General features: G+C 34.3%; 2 protein-coding genes, 1 long non-coding RNA gene and 1 pseudogene across 4 annotated transcripts; 3 read left to right on the forward strand and 1 right to left on the reverse strand.

Moving 5' to 3' along the window:
* Positions 1-1,908: 1,908 nt before the first annotated feature.
* Positions 1,909-9,651, forward strand: LOC124845922 (sorting nexin 2B-like). 2 transcript variants are annotated; one of them, XM_047323116.2, is made up of 5 exons: positions 1,909-3,259; positions 3,496-3,705; positions 3,844-4,107; positions 8,548-8,634; positions 9,388-9,651. In XM_047323116.2, exons 1-5 carry the CDS (start codon positions 2,207-2,209, stop codon positions 9,466-9,468), a joined length of 1,695 nt encoding a protein of 564 aa, XP_047179072.1. In that variant the 5' UTR covers positions 1,909-2,206; the 3' UTR covers positions 9,469-9,651. The 2 variants fall into 2 exon arrangements, with proteins under 2 accessions (XP_047179072.1, XP_047179073.1); XM_047323117.2 differs by having other exon boundaries at positions 1,911-3,259; positions 3,847-4,107.
* Positions 9,652-13,359: 3,708 nt separating this feature from the next.
* On the reverse strand, positions 13,360-17,622 carry LOC148204446 (uncharacterized). Its single transcript, XR_015779948.1, has 2 exons — positions 17,360-17,622; positions 13,360-13,824 (listed from the first exon to the last, which is right to left on the reverse strand). It is a non-coding gene; the product is annotated as an uncharacterized LOC148204446 (long non-coding RNA).
* Positions 17,623-18,102: 480 nt separating this feature from the next.
* Positions 18,103-23,367, forward strand: LOC124845926 (exocyst complex component EXO70B1-like). Its single transcript, XM_088092063.1, has 2 exons — positions 18,103-18,228; positions 20,760-23,367. The coding sequence occupies exon 2, from the start codon at positions 20,970-20,972 to the stop codon at positions 23,202-23,204; it is 2,235 nt and encodes a 744-aa protein (XP_087948189.1). The 5' UTR covers positions 18,103-18,228; positions 20,760-20,969; the 3' UTR covers positions 23,205-23,367.
* LOC124845921 (exocyst complex component EXO70B1-like) lies at positions 18,190-20,432 on the forward strand (annotated as a pseudogene).
* Positions 23,368-26,040: the final 2,673 nt, after the last annotated feature.

Genomic DNA, 26,040 nt, shown 5'->3' on the forward strand with positions numbered 1-26,040 from the left:
CAAAATGCACAAAACAACACAACAAACTATTTTTGGTATTTTATCAAACAGTTGTTGGTGTGCAAGGAATTTATATTTAAAAGAAACTTCGTTTGAATTGAGTTTGATGAATCATATGAATATAAACCTCTGTACAATATTTCATTACTTCATTCAAACATTCACATCAAGGCATACTAGTCCTAATCCGTTAGCAACTACTTCTAAATTAATATATTAAAATGATAATTCCTTAGTCAATTTAACAAACAATTTGCATTAAGTCCAATGTTAAGAATGACCAAGTTATTGAGTCTATCATAGATCCCAATCACTTAAGTGTTCTATCTACGTTCATGTTCAAATTACTTTCCAGTAATCAAAGACATTCAAATAACATTATATTTTCATACAATGATAATAAATTCAAGAAAGAGCATATGAACGAACAACGATATATTGAACAGGAAAATTAAATCACACTGAGTTCATTACATCCAATTCCAACGAAAGAGAAAAAACAATCCCTTGCAACAATGATGTCTTGATGCCTTGAAGTAGTCTCCGTAAGTTTCTGAAATGTTTTCGTTTCTTTCTTTTGTCGGGAACTTTTTCGTTTCTTTCTTTTGTCCGGAACTTCTGTTAGAAGAAAATGTTTCTTTCTTTCTGTCTGTCACGTCTTTTAAAGCCACTTAATTTCATTAATTCGCTCAGGGCACATGTATTGGTGCGCTTTTTCTTCTTCTGGCAATGCTAATTTTGGCCAAAAATTGGCTGACAGAGTCTAAATAATACACCATTTCCTGTACAATATTTTACATAACAATCTACTACCTATTACAACTTTTCAATGAGGAACAACATGAATAATTACAAGATTGAGCTCAGTTATAAGTATAAAAACAACTATTTTTCACACTTATCAAATTAAATTGACTTAATACAGTTAAAATTACTTAAGAAAACAAAATTACAAACTCTGATAACTATAGGATCAAAGTAAATTTAAAACAAACATTTCACTGCGAAGTTATGTCTTGAACATATAATTAATAGGTATTTTCTTTTAAATAATTTGGATCTACTTCAGAATAAGTTTATAAAATTTTCTGTAGCCTCATCTTTGTTTAATAGATTGTTGTTTTCAACTACCGATTCTATCATAAAATTAGCAACACAACTAGACTTTTCCCCACCCAAAATAAAGAGCAAAGTGTAACAACTTTTCAACCACAAAAAAAAAAATTGAAATTTATTTCAAAATTTTAGTTTTTTTAAAAACAACTTTTAGATTACTCAATCATGATTCATGATGAATGATTCAAACTTAATTGAAAAATATTGACAATGTAAAGTATAAATCTGTTATATATTGTATGCTTCAAATAACAAACAAAATCATAACAATTTAAATTATAATTTTTATTTAATTTCAATAAATAAATTTTATCATTATACAACAAAAATATAAACAAACACGAGAAGTTCATCATCGGATTGCATTGTGTCATAGGTTCTGACATCAGATTAATTTATCTTTAGAACTCACTCTTCCTCTTTGGATTTTTCTGCTATGACAACCTCTTTCCAGTTACTTGACTTACGTGTCATACATACATTGGTTGTCTTCACGTCGATACCCTTGTTAAGAAAAAAACATATAAAATTGTCAATATTAAATAAAACTAATAATTCTGTTTTGCTGTTTTAAATTTAACTGTAAATGGAAAGTATGTTAATGAAATGACGTGTTAACATACAAATACTTGAAAAATAATAAAATATCAAACTAAAAATTTTTCGCTCAAATAATAACAACTTCAGTTATAATTTACTAATCTATTATTAATTTAATATTTCCTAATTGAAAAACTATTTTAAACAGTAACGATAATATAATTTGTTGGTGGGTTTTTACGGAGTTCGGTGTGGGACGTAAAATATACCTGCCATCGATTTCAATTTTCAGGTACAGTTGTGCTCTCAATCTCAGTTTTGTCACTCTTATGGTCCCTGCATGGTCTTCTTCAACCTCACCATTCCAAATCATCACCTCCCAGCGCACATTAGCCAGCACCTCACACTCCCACACACTCTCTCTGACACTATCGAATCCCTAATGCCAATCTCAAATTCAACCTCTCTCTAATCTAAGCTCTTCACGCCTTCCTCATCGGACTTGCTTCGTCGATTCACTGCAAGCTCCGCTGCGATTCTCATAACCACAATGATGGGCTCCGAGAACCACACCGTCGATGACCACCCTCTATCGGCGCCGCCAGACCAAATGGAAAACCTCGCACTACACGACCGCGACCACGACGCCGGAAAATCCACCTTCTCCTCTGCTTACCGCAGCGCCTTCACCACTTTCTCGGAATCGAACCACCACCCGCTCTCGCCACCTATTGTCTCCACCCCGGCAGACTCCGATCCCCTCCTCTCCCCGCCGCAGTACTTTCCAAACCCTAACTCCCCCGACCCTTCCTCTTACATCGACCCTCCTTCTTACGCCGAAGCAGTTTTCACGTCCTTTGATGGCGAAACAAATGGCGTCGACACTCCGTCGCCGTCACTCTCTCTCTCCGTCTCTCGATCTCCGTCTTCGAGCTCTGAGTATTTGAATATAACCGTTTCGAACCCAATCAAGGAGCAGGAAACCTCTAATTCGATTGTTCCGGGAAGCAACAGTTACGTGACTTATTTGATCACCACGACGACGAACATTCCCGAATTCGGCGCCTCAGGCGCCGAATTCGGTGTCCGGCGAAGGTTCCGTGACGTTGTCACCCTTTCGGATCGGTTGGCGGAGGCGTACCGCGGGTTTTTCATTCCGCCGCGGCCGGATAAGAGCGTAGTGGAGAGCCAGGTGATGCAGAAGCAGGAGTTCGTGGAACAGCGAAGGGTGGCGCTGGAGAAGTACCTGCGGCGGTTGGCGGCGCATCCGGTGATCAGGAAGAGCGACGAGTTGAGGGTGTTTTTGCAGGTACAGGGGAGGCTTCCACTGCCGTCGACGACCGATGTAGCGTCGAGGGTGCTCGATGGCGCAGCGAAGCTTCCAAAGCAGTTGTTGGGGGAGAGCGTCATTGCGCCGCATGAGGTTGTGCAGCCTGCGAGAGGAGGCAGGGATTTGATGAGGCTATTCAAGGAGTTGAGACAGTCCGTAGCCAATGATTGGGGAGGTTCAAGGCCTTCGGTTGTGGAAGAGGATAAGGAGTTTCTTGAAAAAAAGGAAAAAATTACCGAGCTTGAGCTGCAGATTAATGGTGCATCTCAACAGGTGTTATTTGGGTTTTATGTTTTCTTTAAATAAATTGGTTTTAATTTCAGGTCATTAGGCTGTGTGTTTATATGTTTAACTTGTGTTACATCCTTTCACTGAGTTTATGACTAAAGGTTTTTGTATGGTGAGCCCAAAATCCTTCATGTTGAGGTCAATGTCAGACAGTTTTTCGAACCTTCTGTGTGGTTATTGGTTACTGTGAATTTTCCAATCACGTTCCAATTTTGATGCAGGCTGAGTCACTTGTCAAGGCACAGCAAGATATGGGAGAGACAATGGGTGAATTAGGGCTGGCATTAATTAAATTAACAAAATTTGAAAATGAAGAGGCTATCTTGAACACACAGAGGGTACGGGCTGCTGACATGAAAGGTTTAGCTACAGCTGCTGTCAAGGCTAGCAGACTATTTCGAGAATTAAATGCTCAGACTGTGAAGCATTTGGTATATTGCACAGTTATTTTAATCCTTCAAAAATACGTTTTCCATCGAGTTGTCTATTTTCTGTAAGAATTTGTATCACTCTTCCTAAATGAAGGGCAACCCACTAAATATTTTGATGATTTTGTAATTTATGCATAGCAGGATACACTTCATGAGTACCTTGGATTAATGTTGGCTGTTCATAGTGCATTCTCAGAGCGTTCAAGTGCACTATTGACGGTGCAGACTCTCCTATCTGAGTTGTCTGCTTTGCAGTCAAGAGCCGAAAAACTAGAAGCAGCCTCATCTAAAATTTTTGGGGCTGACAAATCAAGGGTTCGTAAGTTGGAGGAGCTACAAGAAACTATAAGAGTGACTGAAGATGCCAAGAATGTTGCAACCAGAGAATATGAGCGCATCAAGGTATCATTTGTCTTCAAATAGCTATATGCTTTGATGGTAGTTTATGTTCCAAAATGGTATATTCTTCAGACATATATGATCCATCAGATTTGTGTTTTGTTCAACTAGTAGTTCTGTGTCCATCAAAGTTGAATTTTTAATATTGATTTTCATCAATTTGTTTTTCTCTTTATCATAAATGATTTTGTATTTGGCCATCTGCTATTCTTTACTATTATTTCTTAATTGCTGGGGAATAGAGGCTCGGATCTTTTTATTTGTAGATTGAGCTCCTCTTATATTAAATTCAATCCACAACGAAACATTTTCTAAGCGTCAAGATGTTATGGTCATTAGGTTATTAGTTTTATTGCTTGTGGTTTTGGTTTTCTACTGGTAGTATTGAAAGTTGGCATAACTGTTAGTGAGATAAATCCTCCTTGAGAAGAGTCTCTTTTCTATTGTATATAGCTCGTCACACTTGGTTGTACAGCCTCCTCAGTTTGTAAGTTAGCATCTGTTCTCATAAATTCTGAGTGTTGTTAAAAAACTGTTACAGTGCAGTGCCATAATAGTATGGCGATTTGGTTTTGGCAGCGATCTGCTGTAAGCTGCCCATCACTTCTGCTAGTGGTATGTGGTGCCCATTGCTGAAAAACATCTTTTTTTTCAAATGACATTTGGGCTTTGGTTTTCCCATTTTCAGACCAGAAGGTCTAATAACCCTAAATCCTATCTGTTCAACCCTCAAACTACTGTCAAAGCTTGAGAGAACCCTAGTGAAACCTTTTCCTCTCCATATCTATTTTGTTAATTGTGCTGGGGAACCTAACTACTCTGGTGACCTGAACTCTGGCAACATACACTCTGACAACTTTTCCAGCGACAAATTAATTTTTTTTTCTCCCCACACTTAAGAGAACCCTAGAGAAACCTTTTCCTTTCCCACATCTATTTTGTTAATTGTGCTGGCAAACCAACTACTCCGGCAACTTTTCCGTTGCACATTAAATTGGCTTTTTTATTTCACTTTTTCTTCCTACTTTTTCTTGTTTCTTTTTTATTCATTCTTCTTCCTGTCATTTCTACTCCCCCCTCTTTTCTTTTCAAACTTTATTCGTAGCTGTGCTCTGTTTTTTTTACATGTCTCCACTAGAGTTTTTTTCTCTATAACCATGCTGTTTTTTACATTCAATGATTTTTTTTTTCGAATGGAAGGGGCTTCAGTTTAAAAGATTGCATGATTTTGTATGCCATAATCAAGCACTTCATTAAAGATACAACCTTAGGGATGAAATTGGGGTTATAGTTGAAGAATATGGAGAAGATAGTGGTGAGGAGAAAGAATTAGAAGAAGGATTGCCAACTATTAATTTTGAAATGTCAGAAGGAGAGGAAGCAGGATAACGAGGAGAATTATTATGTTGGGTTAGGAGGGAGGATGAAGGTTAGTTTTGTAGTGTCATTGCCGTATTGTAGTGTGTCATTGTGTGTTTAGTATTGCCCTATTGTTATGTAATGACAATAATCAGGTTCAGACTGTGATGCATGTTATGAATTTTTATAGTTTTATGTTGTTTTTAATATATTTGTCAGTTTTTCAGTTTCTATATGTGTGTCTGTATTGTCTGCCATGGCTTCTGCCCTTAGCTTCTATGCCATCTGCCATATATGTATACGGTGGATTTTTGGCTCACTACCATAGGCTGTTGTCCAGTTCCAAAGAATTTATGGTAGATGTGCATGGTGCTGTTATACATCTATCTATGATCTTTGAAGAATTTTCTGGTGAACTCTGTTTTTCCTTTGTTTCTATTTCAAACAATGTCCATCCTAGTTTTGCATTTTGTCTTGACTGGAGGTGATTTGAGTATCTTCAAATGATACTTGTCCTATGTTTGCAGTTTTCTCTAAATTATCATCAACGAATTTGCCTTTCTTCTATCTATATTAGTGCTTATTCTGTTGGACTTTTCATACTTCTTCCCGTGCTTCTGATGTCTTTGTGAATTTGGTGTATTGTGATAGGTGAATGTCCAAAATCTTATAAGTTTTTATTCAATGCTTTGTTTCATCTCTTCAATTTTTTGTTTCCATGGTCTCACATTCTTCCAAATAAAATTTTGCTTCTATTTTTTTTGGTTACTGAATTGCCATTCTTCCTTTTTTTGGCATTTTAGTTATTTTTGTGTCTTTTTATTCATCTTATTTGCTTTCTGTTCATGTTTGCATAGCCTCTTTGGTGTAACACAGGAAAATTCTAGAAAGGGAGGGGGTTTGAATAGAGTTTTAAATCTTTTTGCAAAATAGTGTTTAATTTCCTTTTCAGGAGTTAGATGGTCTTTAACCGTAGTTAAACACTATAAAACAACGTTTAGGAAACCTTTGAAAAACGAAAGCAATAAGGCACATTTGTTTTTATACTGATTCGCTCCAAACTGAGCTATGTCTAGTTCTTCCTTAAATACCTTTAAGGGGTTCCATTAGTCACAAAGGATTACAACGAGTTTAACCACTTCTGGTGTACAACTAACCCACTTGTTAGAATAAGTATAACCACTCCTGGTATCAACTAGTCTAACTGACAAGATGGTCTAACTCCATTGAGTTAACCTTACAAGTTTTTTACTCCACTTCTGAATAAAAACAACAAAGTGTTTTGCAAATTACAAGAGCATAATATGTAACTCTCTCATAGAGGATTTGAAATCAATACAATAAGATTCTAAAAACTTGTAAAACACTTTCTTTTTCAAAGAACTAGTCTATAAGAGACAGAGCTTAAAGAGAGAGACAACATGAGCATATTCAATAACAATGATTCTTCTTGTCTTCTCTTCATGCAATCTTCTTTATATAGACTTCGTCGAAAAAGATCTATTACTTAGAGCTTTGACTTTCTTCTAGAGGTATAGCCTTTATAGTACCGAGTCAGAAGCTAAGTTGCATCTTAGCAGAGCAACTGTGATGTGTGTACGGAAAGGACAGGAAGAAAGCATGAAGGAAACATTCCTTGAATATCTTCCTATCTCTTAAAGTTATTTTGATTCTGAGCAAACTTTTGAATAAAGGTAGTGATCTGCACAGAAAAAAAGAGCACAACACAACAAACAAAGAAGTACTGGAACGTACATGATTTGAAGTGTTAGACAATCCTAAGCGTTTAGGTATAATATGTGTACTATCATTTAGGCATTGTTTGTTTGAGTAACTTACATCGTTTAAGATAATTTTAATATATAGGGTTTAAACTTTTGTTAGACGCTCGGTTAGAATCCTTTATAGCATTTTAGGATATTTAGGTTATAGCGTTTAACACTCTTTATCTTAGACAATTAAAACAATTTGACGTTATTTCGTGTAGACCTTCTTTTAAACTTCAAAACAAGGTTTTCTTAGATGATCTTGTCTTAACAATTGGCATTGAATTAAAAGGATGTTTGAGGCTTTGAAGTAGTTTTTATCTTATTTAGTTTGTCAAAGATACAGTGTGATGATTATGGACATTGGTAAAACATCTCATTTTGTGTTTTTGAGATTTAGTTGGAGATGGTGGTATGATAGTTTACTTGAGTTTGGGGATTATGTTGAAGTTGAGAGCAGTTCACTTTGGTGAAAAAGAAGATTTGCTTGGGACGTGTGAATAGGCTATTTGTCCAGGACTTGCCCAAAATTTGTAGTTTAAGGGAGTACTATATGTGTTAAGATGGCTTTTATTACAAGTTAAATCATGATGCAGAGTGTTAAGATATTCAGAGTGGTAGGTTATTATTAATGCTACTGTGAGAGAGAGTTTGGACTTCTACTAATAGTGTTGCTACATGACATAATTAGTATAAATAATAATTTTTATTTGGGTGCTGTAACGTATAACACTTATCAATCATGTGTTGTGTTTATTTGGCTGCCTTTCTTTTCCCTTTTGTCTTACCATTTACATGAAATTCTTAATACTAATCATGTGACTTTTATGTATTCACTGCTTATGTGAGTACAAAAATGTTTAAAATCCTGTGATTAGGAATCACAATTAGTACCCTGTTGAATACGAAAAACTTTAACTATGGGTTTTGTACATGGCTTTTATGTTGTGTATGCTACTTGCAAATGCTTATGTTTGCGCTGCTTATATAGGGATCTGCCTGTAACGTTGCTTTCATTAAGAGGATGATCTTTTCTCTCGCATTTATTTTACTTGTTCCTCATCATCTAACGTTTCGTTAGGTTATATAGTATGCTATCTAGTTTGGTCCTGCTGAAAGTATCTTGTTTATAATTGCTGTTTGGATATACCATATCGAAGTTAAAACATTGCTTTAAATGTTGGGTTGTACTGGTTTTCTAATTTCATTTTAACACTTTTTATGTTTTATTTTATTTTTATTTTTATTTCTACGTGATGAATTTATTCAGTTCTTTGTCTGCGTATCTGGGTAATGGATGATTATTATGCCAATGCAGGAAAACAATAGGAGTGAACTTGAAAGGATTGATAAAGAGAGGCAGGTTGACTTCTTAAACATGTTGAAAGGTTTTGTAGTTAATCAGGTATGACATGTGTTTTCTTAAATTCCTCCATAAGTAGGAACTGTATTTTCCTTTCACGATTTACGCACTATACGTCTATTTAAGACACTTCCTATTTTGCCGAGTGTTTCTTCCTACATAAATTGGTGTTATGGTTGTTTTTGGTTGACATATATGCCCCATGAAATGTTGGTGGAGTAACAAATTAGATAATTGATAAATGATGCAAGTTTCTGAACACGTTTAAAAGAACTAATGAATTAGTTTAGGGGATGCTATGGTTACAACGGGAGGGAAGCAAGATCAAATATTAAAAGGAGCGAACGGATTATCTTATTTTGACTAGAAGTTTAATGGGATGAAGAAAAAGTAGTGCGATGACTTCATATCTATCAAGAAAATCTGCCGTAGTATAACATTTAATAAAAGAAAAAGAAAATTATAATAGAAGTAGTATATATTCAGATAGGGAATTAGAAAGCAAAGTAATGAACAATAATTTTTTAAGGACAAAATAGTTGACATTTGGTTGGAGAAAACTTGTGTCTTATGTCATCTCTGTGAGATGTTAAAACTGTGACAGCATGCTTGAGAAGCTATAGACAAGATTCTAGTGGTCTACTTCCCTATGCTTTTAAGAACAGTTTGAGTGGTTTCAGAAATGTTCTTATGAATTGAGAATTAAAAATTGTAATTTGAGTTAGCCTATGTTATTTGTTGGTTCTATCTTTAATTAATCTTTGCTCCCAATTAATCCTCATTGTGAATTAACAGGTGGGGTATAATGAGAAAATAGCAAATGTGTGGACAAACGTTGTTGAAGATACCCGTGGATATGTGGATGAAAGCACTTGATCTGTGGCTGTAAATTAAAATCTTTATTTATTCATTGATGTGCCACTCTCCGGAAATATGTCTGTAGTCTTGACAATAAATTAACGGAAGCGCTTTCTGGGGTTTCTTAGGCTTTTTCTCACACTTGTACCTCAAACAACATTTCTTATACATCATTAAAAGCATACTTGCTGTTGTACATTACTTGCAATTTTTTTTCGTTTTGTTCTCCATTGCTTGCATAATTTTTTCCCAGTGCTTCTGTTAACATATGCTTCCTGCACACACGGAACTTCATTTGTTTTCTATGTGTGTTGCTTTGCCAGTTAGGCCATTTTTTTGGGATGTTTAGAAGAGCAATTTAGTGTTGAGGATTATCTAAAATATTTGCCGTATAAACCAAAAAGATGTTCCAAATATCCGAGTTACTAGGCGTATCAGTTTTAGCATTTCAAATTTAGGTGTTCAAGTATCAGTAAATTATAGAATTCAACAAGATTTTGATAACTTCAAAATTGAAATATCATAATTTTTTATGCATTTTTGACACTATTTTATAATATTATTTTGGTCCAAATAATTCTTAAATTGACATCATTAGTATGTAATTCTTCTAATGATATGTTGACATATGATGATACACTTAATATCATATGTCCACGTTAATTTAAAAATACTATTCTAATTGATTGATTCAAATCGATTTATTTATTAAACGTTAGGTATTAAAAATATTGAATTTTTTAAGATACCAAACTAGAAACTTTTTGAAAATATCAATTTGAAGTTTGTTTGGAGTATTATTTTATAGGTACCAAAAACTTATTTAGTTCCAAGTTTTTTTAAGATACCAAACTGGAAACTGGAGTATTATTTTTTAAGATCCAAGATGTCTAAATAAATAAGAAGGTACCTTATCCAATATAATGTCCATGATCTATATGATAAAAAATGTCCACTATGAGATAACAAATATATCCATGCATGTGACCACATGGATTCGGTGATACCAGGAAGCAGGTATATTATCATTATTATTATCTATATTTATACTCGATTCCATTTAAAATTACAATTTTATTTTCAATATTGATTAGGTTATATTTTGCTCACTTAGGTTTTCTATATTTTTATTCCTTTTGATTTTCTCTTCATCCAGATTTTCTTTCCCACCGTACCATATTGTTACTGTAAATAGTTTGCCGGCAAGTCACACACCATTTATGCTATCATTTTCCAGGTGCTACTCTTTTAGTTCTAACCATAAATTTTTCTTTCTTTTTTGTTTACAAAAAATATTATTTTATTTTTGTTTTTTCATTTACCTTTAACTTACTTCTACTACTACCATTTTGTACTGCTATTTTCACTTAAATCCTTTTCCATTTTTACGACTTGTTTTACAATTTATCTTCTCTTGCTATGTTGTCTTTGGTTTATTTAGTTTTAGGTGAGATAGAAAATTAGTGTCTACTTTAATTTAATTTTGTGAGCACCCTTACCTTAGAAGTTGTACATATAATACATTTTAGGTTTTGCAAATTGAGTTGCGGAGCATACAGTAATTAAAACTAAAACCTAAAATATAAACCTATATAGCTAAATATTTTATATTTTGAGGTAGAGAGTGTCAAATCTTACATCTGAAATACGTTGCTCAAATTGCTGCAACTTCTTCACCTTTCTATATAGATGCTCAATTATAATAATAACCATTTGACTATTATGCTCAATTATAATAATTTTTTTCCCAATATTATGAATACCTTTTTCATAATATTTTGTCATTCATATTTATAAGTATTTTTTTACTAATATCTAAATATGTAGTTATTGAAGCATATGAAAATTGAATGAATATATAGAATGCCTACTCAGGATTTAATATAGAATGCCTTCTTAATTTTGTGTGATTTAATATATAGAATGCCTACTCAGGATGGACAACCAGAACCAATGGGAGAATTGAATCATAGAAGTCAAAATGATGTTTCTATATATTCAACTGAAACAAAAAGTTCAACTTCAATAGTTCATTCAAAATTCATTTTAGATGTTTGAAATCACTTTAAGACAAAAAAAAAAAAAACAGATGGAAAATAAAAAATTATATGTAATTATTGTGATAAAAGTCTCTTAGTCAACAAACCAAGGTATGTTACATTTGTAAAACTATTTCACAACTTGCAAGCTTAAAAAAAAAACACTAAGACATCAAACAAACATTTTAAAAAACTCAGAAAGTAGATAGTGAAATTGTAGTTAGCAATTAAGTGTTTAATCAACAAATAACTAGACATTATCTCTCTAAGAGGATAATCCTAAATGAGTATCTAGTGTCAATAGTTGATTACATAGATTTTAAAGATCTTTGTGTTGTACAACCTCTATTATATTATGAAGGATTATAATGAAGAAAAATAGAGAATAAAATTAATTTTGTTAATAATTTAGAGTTGAGTTACAACTACAACTAATATGTGAATTTCTAGTAATCAAAATAAAGGCTACCTAATTATAATAACTTATTTTATTGATGATTCATGGATGATACAAAGTCGACTTATGAGGTAATAGAGAAATTTATAAAGACACATGCTGAATTGAGTATTCCATTTACTAGAAAATTAGGTATTGATTGTAAAACTAGAAGGAATTCTACATTTTTCATATTTCAAGAAGCCATATAATACAAAAATGTATTTGATTGATTGTCATTATGAGAGAGTCAATATAAAGTTTTGCCTAATACATATGATTGTCAAATGAAATATGAAATTTGTCAAAATTTGAAACTATTTTATGATGTGACCCTCTTGTTTTGAGGTACTTCATATCCAACTGTCAATATTTTCTTTATTATTCATCAAATGACTATATCTATGATTTTAAACTTTGACAAGTAATGATGTGTGATTTGTGGGGTGATGGCTATAGGTATTGCGTTAAACCCGTGGTATAAAATTGAATTGATGGATTATTTTTTTTACTAAGATATACAAAGCCAGATTTAAATGTGAATTTGAAAAGGTGAAGGTTATTTGTAAGGATTTATGAGAGAGTATGAAATAAACATGAAAAATAAGAAGTTAGTTTCTTCACCCCACTAACAAAATAATCAAACAAGTCAATTTTATATTAGGGGTTTAACACAATACCTAAAGCCATCACCCACTAATCACACTCTAATACTTGTCAAATTTTAAAACCATAGATGTAGTTATTTAATGAATAATAGAAATGGAAAAGTTAAGTCATTCCATCAAAGCCAACTTAATTTGACATACATTTGGAAATAAAATGTTGGTAGTTGGATATAAGACATAACACTAGAGCAAAAACAACGTATAACATCATGCGTTTAATGTCCAACCAATGAATAGCTAACGTTAAAAATGACCGGTGACATTTTTGTAAATAAATGCAATTATTAGACGTCGTTGAAGGTTAAGTTTGTTTGTTGTTGTTGTTTGGTTAAACATGTTTGTTGTTGTCGTTTGATTGAACTTGTTTGTTGTTTTTTATTGTTGTTTATTGTTGATGCTACATTACAGGTTCATAGTTCATACTTTATAAAATACCAAAAATTGAAATTTGTTGTTTGTTTGCTTTTCAGGTTTCGTAGAGTGGTAATAAAATATCACAATTAAAAAAACAAAAAAAATTGATTATTTGATGTCAATTTAACGTCTCCCGATTTCTCACACCAAGAGAGAAGGGGGGGGGGGGGGGGGGGGGGAGGAACTGGTGAAGTGTAAAAAAACAAAAAACTTTTAAAATCTTTTCCCCAAAAAGAATGATGCCTTTATATTTTCTTGAATTGTGAGGTAAAAGATTTTCAATGTAGTGGAAACTTAATCAAATAAGTACAGAAAGTAATCGATTGAATAAAAGAGAGTCGGGATTAGGAAATTCAAACATTGCGTTTTTATACTGGTTCGGCCAACCTGCCTACATCTAGTGTCCTTCCAACCACGAGAAGCAAATGCACTATAATGATAAAGGTTTTTACAACAAGGTTTCTAAAGAAGACCTCACGTCAAAAATGTAAAACACCTCTCTAACGCTCAAATCAAAATATAGGCAATACACAACAAGACCAACAACAAGAATCCTCTCTCCTACCGTCTAACTACTTTGAGGCACCCTTAAAGTTAAGAACACACATGTTCTTCTTCCTGTAGTCACAACAGGAAACTCAAACCAATCTTCAAGAGATTGCAGAATCTGATCACGTAGTAACACCCAAATGTGCAGATTTGATCAGTCTTTGAAACACAACAGTCTTGATCTTCAAGAAATCACAAGTTGTTGATCACCACGGTCAATCTTGTTTCTTGGAGCTTTTCCTCTCTTTTTGTAAGATCACAACTTTCTCTAAAATGATATGAAATTGTTAGAATCACAAAAGACTTTTTACAAAATTCAAATTTGCGTCAATTTATAGTATAACATATATCAGACGCATTTTAATCGATTGAGCTACTAACATAATCGAATATAACAATCAGTTATAACAGAATTAGCAGTAGTCAAACAAACAATTGAATGTATGATAATGCTAATTTTTACCATTATCTAAGCATCATTTTAGTAGCAAAATCAACTCTTCTTTAGCTTATTACTTGCTTAAATCCTTTCTTTTATTTAGTTTTAGTATTTATCTATATTTTGAGCTACATTACGTAAATAATATTTTAATCCCTTGTTTTTTTGATCTATTTCGATGTTAGGAAGATCCTCCATTACATTGAAGAGCCTCGGTGATCCAGGAAGTCATTGATTTAAAAGTCATTTTCGCTTAAACGAGAATAATTTAGCTTATGCGAGAATGACTATCTTCTCCAAGAAGTTTATTCTCGCTTAAGCGAGAATAATTTAGCTTAAGCGAGAATAATTTAGCTTAAGCGAGAATTCGGGCAGTATATATACTCACGAGGCAAAAAAAAAATGGTCTTTGGTTCTTTGGAGGCGTGATTTCACGTCTGGGGCTCATGGAGGGCGCGAGGAGCTTGTGGGAACATCTCCTCCTCTTCCTTTGGGTCTCCTTCTTCTTCCATCTTCCATGTTTGTAAGCTTTAGGGTTCTCCATGGAAATGGAGAACCAGATTCATCTTGTTAGGGTTAGATGTAGCCTATGAACTCTTGTGTAATGAATGATTGTTTCATATTTATAAATGCCTTTTCTATCTATTACTAGTATTCTTGTTTTCGATCTTAAAGCTTGCATGTAATGGGGACGTTCATGACTTGATTTTGGGGTTTCATTGAGCCAGGGATGGGATATGAAATCTTGAACTGAAACAAGAGTCCTTGTGGGTCATTGAGCCAGGGATGAGATATGATTCACATGTTGTCTTAGATCCTAGTTCTTAATGTGGGTTTGCTTGTTAGATTGTCCAAGGGATTGGAGTTTGATAAGGAAAACCTAGGCTCTTTCACCTAAGGATTTAGGGCTAGAGTGTTTTAGTGGTTTGACTTTAGTAAATTGATAGAGAGGAGATGAAATTGGTTGTACACAAGAGTGCATTGGTGAAAACTAACCTTAACAATGTCATTTCATACAATTTCTAGTCTTTTCCATTTCCAAGTGCCTTCAATACCAAAGTCCAACCTTGTAATTACTTGTGAATTTATCCTTTTGCACATATTCTTAAATGATGAGTTGTTCTTGAGTCTAGATGAGTTGTTAATCGCACAATTTTCTAGTATTACGAGTCTCTTGGGAAAACGAGACCTAGTCTTACCACGGTTTATTACTTGAACGATTTGGTGCACTTGCCAAAGAGATTAACAATGAACAATTAATGCAATCGACTATCATTTAATGTTTGGTCAACATATTTAAAAATATGACCGTTATGTTAGTTGTTACCAGCATTTAACAGATTTTCAAAACATCAACTAACTTATTCGAATACATAGTGCATGCATTCGATTAAGTGGGGCCGTTTGCATGAGATCTTGGCATGATCTCTAGAGCACTCATGAATACCGGGCACGCGCATGGCCTAGTAAGCGCATCACAGCGATAACGACAAGGATTGTGGAGGTGTACTGTGATTAATAAACCTCTAACACACTGAAGTGTTTTTGGTTCATATAGCTTGCTATACCAACTACACTATGTGTTAAGTTTCTCAATCTAGGACTGGTTCATATAGCTTGCTATACCAGCTCTGATGCAATACATCTTATGAAACCCAGACTAATTTCTTCTCTTTTGTTTGTATATATATTTTGCAATATGTGGGGGATTGTTATAAAAGCAGTTTCAATATTGCAAAATATCTCATGTTTTAATATGCACGTTCTCTACAGCTTTCGTGCTTCCAAATATCTCGGCTGCCAACGTTTCTTTTTGTGCAACGTTCATATATTTGATGCACAAGACTCGGGATTCACTCAGTAAATAGAGCAATGTGGAAACCGTAAGGCATGGGATTTTCCCATTAGCTTTGGGTCTTGGGCCAATCTTCTTTGGTTTCTCACTCTATAAATAGAGCACTTTCATCCATTTCAAAGACACATCTTTTCACACTCTTCTCTTCCTCTCATTCTCTAATTATTCTTTTGTTTTCTCTCTTGTCTTTTATTCCTTAAAATATTTTGGGTTTATTTATTCTCTCTAAGAGATCCTTACTAGTTCTGAGATCTCAGAAATTCTGAGAAGTTCCTGTTGTACCCTGGGGAGCTTGCGCAATACACCGCAGATAAGTCCTTAAGGACAGTGATCTACACTCCTCAGAAAATATATTGTTCGTGATCTTTATTATACTTTTGTCAGCTTTTACAACACTTTATTACCTAGCTGGGACCATCACTCACAGGCTTCACATCACTTCTTCCACCAACAGCAACATATGTGCTTTCACTAACGCCAATTGGGGTCTGACCCGGATGACAGAAAATCCACTACAGGTTAATGCATCTTCATAGGTTCAAACCTTGTTTCTTGGCTTCCAAAGAAACAAAAAGTTGTTTCCAGAAGCTCGACTGAGGCAGAATACTGGAGCATAGCCCCTGCATCCTCTTATATATCATTGCTGCTTTGTTTCACGAACTTCATCTCAAGTCCTCCACACCAACCATCTTCTTTTGACAACTTAGGCGTTGTTCTCATCTCTGCCAACCCTGTTCTTCACTCACAGACAAAACACTTCGAGCTGGACTTACATTATGTGTGTGATAAAGTTCAGAAACTGGAAGTTTGTTCGTCACGTTCTTGCACACCCTTAAATCGCTGATGTGCTAACTAAACCAGTTTCTGGCTTTGCCTTTTCTCATTTTTTATGTAAACTCGCTTAGTCTTCAAAAACCCAATGAGTTTAAGGGGGCGTATTAAGATACCGTTTTATGTGTGCATGGTCACATGCATGGGCATGCTTAGGCTAACATGCTCTTTCTCTGATCTATATATTTAGCCTTTCTCGTATCTGTAAATACACTATTCTGATATAATATTTTCGTTTTTCTGTTTCTCCTTGGCTCTCGTTTTCCCTAACTACTGAAAGAAGATCACTCTCACATGATAAATGCCATAAAACCAAAAGAGAAAGGATTGCATAAAAGCATAGATATTCGCTAAGAAGCATCTACTACTAAAAGAGCACCGATCTAATACTTCACACATCAATCTTTTCCTAACCTCACATTTTTATTCAACACGCTCCTAACATAAAAACCACTATGCCTGCAAAGAATCTCAATTAAATGTAACGAGTATCATGTTATTCAGTGTATAAAACAAAATCCCAAAGTGTAAGCTCATTGACACTAGCATTTCACACTCAAGCTTCAATTCAAATTGCTTAAGTAAACCAAAGAAACACATGATCTAAAATCAAATAAAACAAAGAAAAAGTGAAAACCTAAACCAAATGAAATCAAAACAAAAACGAAAAAATTATACCTATATCAAATTGAGAACCAAATGTTAGTTAAGAACAGTACCGACAGCGAGACAGCGAAAGTGAGCGATGGAGCACAAGAGATCGCGGGAGAGAGATGGCGGGAGCTAGATCGCGAGAGCGATAGCGGGAGTTAGAGCGCGAGGGCAAGAGAATAAGAGCGAGATGGCCGAAGCACGCGCAAGAGAGAGTGAATGAGAGTGAGTTATTGAGTTTTCCAACATTTGAAGAACGTATAAAGAGAGAGGAAAGGAGGTCGTGTGACTAGGAGTGAAATGTTACTCATTAAATCAAAAATATTATGTAGCAAAAGTTTACTATAAATTTTATTCATCAAATAAAAAATATAATAGTAGGCAGCGAAATTGGCAAGTATTAAGATTAACTTTTTTATAATTAATTTTACACAAAATTTAATAGGTATTTTTTTGCAAATTTTTATTCACATAAACAAATACATAATTTTATTATTAAGGCACCAAAATCCGCAGGTATTAATATTATTTTCTGCAAATAACCTTTTACAAAACAAATTGCAAGTATTTTATGCAAAAGTAATTCTAAAAAAAAAGACATGGATACTTTTTACAAAAAATATTTCATAATAAAATTTGCGAGTATTTTCTATGGAAAATTTTATTGTGGGTAATACATATTATCCAACATAACCCAACGAAACTCATTATCTTCCACTGAAATTTAAATAACAAAATAAAGCATTTATCCAAATCCAAATGGTGACCATCTTGCATAAAAAATACCAATAATTGAAATGTTATAGGTTTATTCAACATCTTCTTTGTTCCTGAAAGCAAACCTTGTTTGAGTGATAATGCTCATCGAAATTCATAGCAGGCTGCTGCAGCCAAAGGTATGGAGATTTGTGTGTTTTGTTTCATCGATTGTTGGACTTGTCTGTTATGCTTTGAGCTCTTCTTTCAATTATTTATGTGGCGTTTGGAGGTGGTGGAAGATCTTTTTGTATATTGGTTTTAGTTTCTTCATCTCCCTTTCCACCTTGTTTGCAAAGGCATGGGAGTGCTCCAACTCTCGCTGTTTGGAGGCTCACACAGCCTTCTTGGTTTTGCTGATAACTTCTGTGTACTCCTTTTTCTTCGATAAAAAAGTCACAGAGAAACCAGATGCATATAGTCTGGTTTCGTATGCTGCATTTGCTATCATGTCACTAGGCTTGTCAAGACTAAGTCACTTTGGATTTGAGGTCGATCTTCTATATTTTTTCAGTGGATTTCTGACAGTACAACTCATGCAAATAAAATTATGGTTAGTAATTGTGGGAGGGAGTTTCAGTTATTCCCTCATCATTCTGCGTTCGGCGTTGGATGCTTCAGCCAGAACTGGTTATGTTGGACTCCATGTCAATGATGACGTAGTCATTGAAATTGGTTCACACTCTCAAGGAACAAGCCGCAATTTTTCACAAGTTGGTTCTATTCCCACTGTTGGTAATTCCCTCTTCATGCCGCAAGACGTTGTTGTCTCTGAAGGAGATGAGGATTCAGGATTCACTCAAGGCAAAAATGACAGTAACAAAAGTATCATGGCACGATTCATGGAATGTATAGAGGTGCTTAAGAAGGAAAATGAGACCCTTATCGACACAATTTCCAAGCATGTAGATGGATACCTTAAAGCTAATGTGGTCAACAAGATTCCAACGGTGGAACTCCATGCTGACAACAACTTGTTGGTTGATAAATTGCCTGCTGGAATCATCAACGACCTTCACGAAGCCGTGTGGCTGATAGTGGCTGAAGGGTTTGAGGAGGATTGTTGCAGAGCATACTATACTTGCCGAAGGGAGTTTCTGAAAAAGTGTTTATGTACATTTTGGTTGCAAATGCAAGAGCTTTGCATGGAGGACATTGATAAGATGGACAAGATTCAGAGTTGGTTAACAAAGGTTTTGTTAGTAGTTGATAGTGTACTCCTTCCCAATGAAAGGACACTCTGTGATCGCGTCTTTAAAGGAGTCTCTTCCGCTGGGGATTATGCTTTCACTGTGGTTTGTAGAGAATTGAATATTTGTTTGGTTCGCATTGCCAATCACTTGGCAACTATTCTGGAGTGTGAAAATTTTACATATTATGAGGGTGGTGAGCTTCATCCTAATATCTGTGAATTGATGTACAAAATTCGTTATGTTTGCATACAGAGGGATAATAAATCTAGGCAAGTATTAGAAGAATACACCATGTCTGATAAGGAGGGAAAGCTTTCACCGTCTGGGAATGTGGCCAGGGTAATAGCAACAGCCCTGATAGAGAGAATTTTGGAAGTGGAGTCCAAAAATTACCATAACCCTTCTCTGGGTTATGTTTTCATCATCAACAATCTGAGTTTCATAGAACTAGAAGCAGAATCCTATGGATTAGTTCCTATTTTTAGTCATGATTGGCTCCGGAAAATCAAAACAAAATTCCAGCAAAACCTCGAACTCTATCTGACAAGCTCGTGGAATAAGATCGTGGACTTTCTGAATTTTGATATCAGTGAATCAGAGACTAGTGTTGCGGTTGGGTTACTGAAAGACAGGATAACTTCGTTCAACGAACACTTTGATGAGATATGTAATGTCAGTCTACTTGGTTTGTTTTTGATGAAGAGTTAAGAAAACATATTATAAAATCCATAGAAAACATGTTGTTGCCAGCATATGGAAACTTCATTGGAAGGTTGCAGAATTTTCTTGGCAAACACAGTTATAATTATATTAAGTATGGAATGTTTGACGTCCAAGATCGAGTCGGCAATCTGTTTGTTGTGACAAAGAATAAGAATCTGTATCTGAAACACAAGTGGAAGACACCCAAGAGATGATTTAGAATACAAAATTTTTATTCTCGTGTCGTTGGAATATTGTTGTTCGAATATAAGTACTCATTTTGAACACCTGAGTTTAAACTCGTTACATTAAGATGGTTTCAGAGACATAAAATCTATTGAGAAATCGTCAGCGTTTAAAGTTTGTTCAGTGTAACTCTCTTAACAATCCGTAATACTGTTAAACTCTGAGTATAGAATGTGTTAATAAAAGTGCATTTTTAAGTCTTATATTTCTTGTTGTTATTGTTAAGAACCTATATATAATTAAAAATCATGTTTCATGATTATCTCGAGTGACAATTGTAGCTCCAAATCATGCCAACACTGCCAGTGTACATTTAAGCTTAAAACTACATAATTATTCTACTTCTCTGTTTTAGATTTGCACAGCTTAAATCCCCATCCAAGTTATATTCGTCGGTTTCAATTTATATGTTTTAGATTTGCACATCCTAAATTATTTGACACGTTTAAACGCAGTAATAAAATGAATTCTTCTGGCAGGTGAGTATTGATATATCGAATTAAGTGGATTTGTGTTTGATGCATTTTCAGGATTTTATTGTTTTTCTGATCGCATGAGGGGATTATTACAATTAGCATTGATTGCAAAAGAAATATCCAGTTTTAAGTCAACACGTAGAAGATTGATGGAGCTTTCCCACTTACATCCTTTGAAATTTCTACAAAAAAATAAAATAAAGGGATTAAACCCCCATCCAAAAAAAATAAAGCAAACCTTGCTTGAGAAACAGCACAGTGGTCATGCTCATCAAAATTTGGAGGTGGCTACATCAGCCAAAGGTATGGAGATTTGTGTGTTTTGCTTCATCTATCGTTGGCCTTATCTGTTATGCTTTGAGCTCCTCTTTCAATCATTTACTTGGAAATTGGACCTGGTGGAAGTTACTTCTTTACATTATTTTCAGTTTTTTAATTTCCCTTTCCACCTTGTTTGGAAAGACATGGGAATACTCCTACTCTCGCTGTTTGGAAGCTCACACAGCATTTTCTGTTTTGCTTATCACTTCTGTATACTCCTTTTTCCTTGATAAAGATCTGAAACAGAAAGCAGATGCCTATAGTCTGCTTTCTTGTGTTGCTTTTGCTATCATGTCTCTAGGCTTGTCTAGGCTGAGTCAGTTAGGATTTGAGGTTGATCTCCTGTATTTTTTCTGTGGACTTCTGACGGTACAACTCATGAAAATAAAACTGTGGCTAGTCACTGTTGGGGGAGCTTTCAGTTATTCCCTCATCCTTCTTCGTTCCAATTTGGATCTTCAACCAAGAAGTGGGTATCATGGACTTCAACACCAAGATCATGTAGTAGTTGAAATTGGTTCTCATTCACAACCACAAGGAATCAGTAATAGTGTTACTCAAGTGGATTCAACCCGAACCATTATGGCTAGTTCACAACCTCATCCTGTCATTGATATGGTCTGGCCTTCAAGAGGAACAAGGCATAGTGCTTCTCTAGTAATTTCACCTCAAGAGGGTGGTTCTGGTGGTGGCCCTCCCGAAAACATTTATGGTACCGAGGAATGCTTCATGGGTTGTATAGAGGCTCTTAAGAAGGAGAATAGGAGAGTTATAAGAGCAATTTCCATGCATGTAAACAAATACCTTAAAGCCAGTGTTCTTAGTAAGAAGCAGATTTCAGTGCCAGAATTGCATGGCGACGACAACATGGTGGTGGATTCATTGTCGTCAGGAATGATCGGCAAGCTTCGTGAAAGTGTACAAAAGATGGTGTCAGACGGATTTGTGAAGGAATGCTTGCACGTGTACAGTAATTGGCGGAGGGAGTTTTTGAAAGAGAGTCTCCGGGAATTAGGGTTGCAAGATCAAGAGCTCAACAGGGAGGACATTAACAAGTCGGAGAAGATTGAGAGGTTGATAAAAGCTATGAAAATAACTGCGAGGATACTCTTTCCCAATGAAAAAAGACTCTTCATTCGTGTCTTTAGCGGCTCCATTCGCAATGGGGAGTTTCATTTCAGGGAACTTTGCACGGAATTGGTTACTGGTCTGCTGAACTCATCCCTTGCCTTGGCAACTTGGAGCCATTTCATGCGCAACACATTGCAGGAGTTGATACAAGATTTTTTATCATTTACATCAGGTAGAAATATTGTCGTGCCCCTGATAAGGCGGAGATTGTGCATTTATGAGGCTTTGGAAGATCTATCACTCATTCCCGGTGGCGGAATTCATCCTATTACCCACGCAGTGATGTACTATATTTATTCTATCAACAGAAATAGGGAAATTAGTAAACTTAACCAAGATTTGAAAGAGGGAAAGATTCCATCATCTGTGCACATGGCTAGGGTGAGAATTCTGTTAGAGAGTAAGTCCAAATATGGTAATAAGCTTACACTGATGTACTACATTAAATCTCTAAATCGGGAGAGTAAATTTGGACAAGGTTTAGAAGATGAAATGCTTTCACCTGTTTACCTGGACAGGATGACAGAGCTTTTAGAGAGCTGTTTGGTAGCCAACTCAAAAAATTTCAAAAACCCTTCTTTGGGTCATGTTTTCATCATGAATAATCGGAGATTCATAGAAGTAGAGACAAAACTACATGGACTGGGACCTTTTTTTGGAGATGACTGGCTCCACAAAAACACAACAAAGATCCAAGAAAACCGTGAGTTCTATCTTAGAAGCTCATGGAATAAGATTGTGGACCTTTTGAAGGTAGACATCAATCAACTAGAGACTAGTGTTGTAGCCGAGGTGATGAAAGACAACCTTTATTGGTTCAACGAACTCTTTGATGAGGCATGCAACATTCAGTCTGCATGGTCTGTCAGTGATGAGGAGCTAAGGGAACAAATAATAGAATCCATAGAAAACATGCTGTTGCCAGCATATGGAAGTTTCCTTGGTACATTTGAGGAATTTGTTGGGAAGCATGCTTATATATACATTAAGTACGGAATGTTTGAGGTTCAAGATCGACTCAGCAAATTGTTTCTTTTAAGGGAGTAGATGAATCTGTTGCTGAAAGAGAAGGAATGGTTAAGGGAGCTTAGCTTTAGAGAACAAAAGTTTTATTATCTCAAAGTTCCAAAGGATATGTGCCCTGTATACCACTGTATGTTTCAATACAATCACAAATGTGTTTCCTTTCTTATTTTGTTTCCATGGTTTAGATTGGCTTGGTTCAAATTCAAGTTTGGATATTTCACAATTCTATGCCTTAAAAGAAGGAAATAATACCTAAGTTTGGGTAGATTTAGAAAACAGGCTTAACCTATCTGTGGATACTTTGCTTTATGTCAACTGTCATTCGTCTTATGTTGTGCAATGAGTTTTTGGTTTTTTAAATACTTACGTACACCGTTTCAATTTTTTTTGTTGTGCACATGAAAGGGAGGCAGATATTTAGTAGTTTTATATTAATCAATTTCTATAGTCTATCAAATTCAAGGTCTTGAAATACATGCTGATATATTGAAAGTCGTTTCAGAAGGAGTTGATCGCAGTTTAGAAACTATGTTACTGTAATCACTGACAAATGAAAAATAAACAACCAAAATATTGCAAGAGTATTCCGAGTCCTTTAAATGTCAATTTAAAATTTATTTTTCAAAAAGAAAACATGCATGCTTTCACCACATTTCAGCATATCATAGTTAGCATGCTTGATCATGTATCAAGTTTCATCATTCCATAATACTAGTGTTCCCCGAGTGCACATAAACAGTTTTAGAAATTGGAAAATTAGATCCACAACTATAATTAGATAATGTAGTGAGCATAGCTCACAAAAAATACTGATATCTATTGAAGTTTTGTTATGCTTTTATTATTGTATATTTTCTATTTATATTTAATATATAATTTAAAAATAAGAAATTAATTTGTACCAAAATATGTATTATTGTTTAAGAATTATTTTGAATAAATAAATTTGAATCTTTAAAATAGTCAAAATTGTAATACTCCAAATTAGCATAACCACAATACTAATTTAGCATATTCTAAGTTAGGTATTAAGCATAAACAACACAAAACTTATATATTTTATTTACAATCCTATACGTAAAAGTTAAATTGCAAAGATTAAAACTTCTTCTAACTAGGAGGAATATAATAATGCAGTCACATTTACTTATGAAGCTACGACGCTCCATCTTACAAATCTTCTAAGTAATCTCATGCTACCGATCATTCTCACATGTATCCTCATCTGTTTCACGTAGGTCATACCGAATACGTATGAAGTTTTGCATTTACCATGAAGTTTCTCTATAGTGGCTTAAAGCAAAAGAACTGTTGTGTCTCTACTTGGTACAAATATAGAAGATTAGAGAAAAAAGAATTGTTGTGACTCCATCTGACACACATCTATCTAACAAGGTTACACTATAACATCGCTAGAATGGTTCCAATAGGAATTTCAACTCTCACCATCTAAACTTCATTCTCTATATGAGTTTATTAGTTTAGTAGAGTTAAGATTACTTCAATTAAGACTTTCACCATACCCTAATGTTAAACAATATGACAATTCTTTTTATAATTTAAGCACATTCATGCAATACAAAAGTTAACCATGCTATTTAATCACAATGTCAAGCTAACATTAAAAAAATAATCACCATCATATATTAGAAATTCATTTTTCCCTTTTCATTCATACATTTCACATGATAACGTCAATGGATCACATTTTTCAAATAATCTTTAACAATCACACCATGTTATACATATTTATTTTACCTCAATCTAAATTCATCATATATTATCAATCACATATTATTTATTTCAATTGAAATGTTAATAGTTCATCATTTATTTTCTAGTACATTAACATAATATTCAATTACAATATTTTCATTATATAAAAATAATGAGATGTATTATTCTAATCACGGACCTCAAACTCACAATCCCAAGATCCATATTTCAATAATTATTTATCAAAATTTCAGCTTAATCCAACAATTAATGAAATAGGAATCAAAATTTTACCAACACAACTCAAACACAAAACAAAGTTTGTCATAAAAGGTAAAAATTAACATTCTCAATTTTCAATCATGCATATAAAGAATAAGAAAAGAGCACAGTCTCACATGAAAACTTTATATGACATAGATAAAATCACGTAGAATTGAGTTACATTACTTTCGATCCTAATAAACGAGGGAGTTACTCATACACATTAATTAGGAGCCCAAAAATGATACAAGAAAGTCGAATGAATGAACGAAGTTCTTGAAGATATACCCTTGTTTTGTCTTTGGATGAGTTCTTTCTTCCAAAACTATTCGTCCAAGACTCACTTTTGAACAATTATTAATCTTATTACTGGAAGTGGAAGAGAGGTAACTTTTGCATCAAAACCAACTACCTCTATGTGTTGAGTGAATAATTTTCTTACTATAGACAAGTCTAGGACTGGGCATAATTAGCTTAACTGTACTAAACTGTATCTATACTAAAAAAACTAAACTATTTTTATTAAAAACTAAATTATATTGTTTTGCAGTTCAATTTAAAAAACTGAACTTTTATATCATCAGTTAACTGCTTCAGTTAACCAGTTAACTGCTTCAAACTGTAAAACAACTAAAGCAAACTGCAATTTCACCAAAGAACTCTCATTTCTAAAATTATTGAGTCCTTTTCACTCCTAGAATCTTTCCTTGAATCCGAGACGAAAATATTTACAACATTTTTTAGAACAAACAAAGCTACTGATGCTTAGAATTTAGAATCAAACGCAATTCTCAAGACTCCTTTCTTGCTTCTGTTAGAAAAAAAGTTTTCTAAAAAAAAAGTAATATAATCTTTCATTTCAAGTTTCTTATCCATC

The sequence above is a fragment of the Vigna umbellata genome, chromosome 1 (assembly GCF_029865625.1).
Source record: "Vigna umbellata cultivar VRB3 chromosome 1, Vumbellata_1.0, whole genome shotgun sequence".
NCBI classification, from domain to species: Eukaryota; Viridiplantae; Streptophyta; class Magnoliopsida; order Fabales; family Fabaceae; genus Vigna; species Vigna umbellata.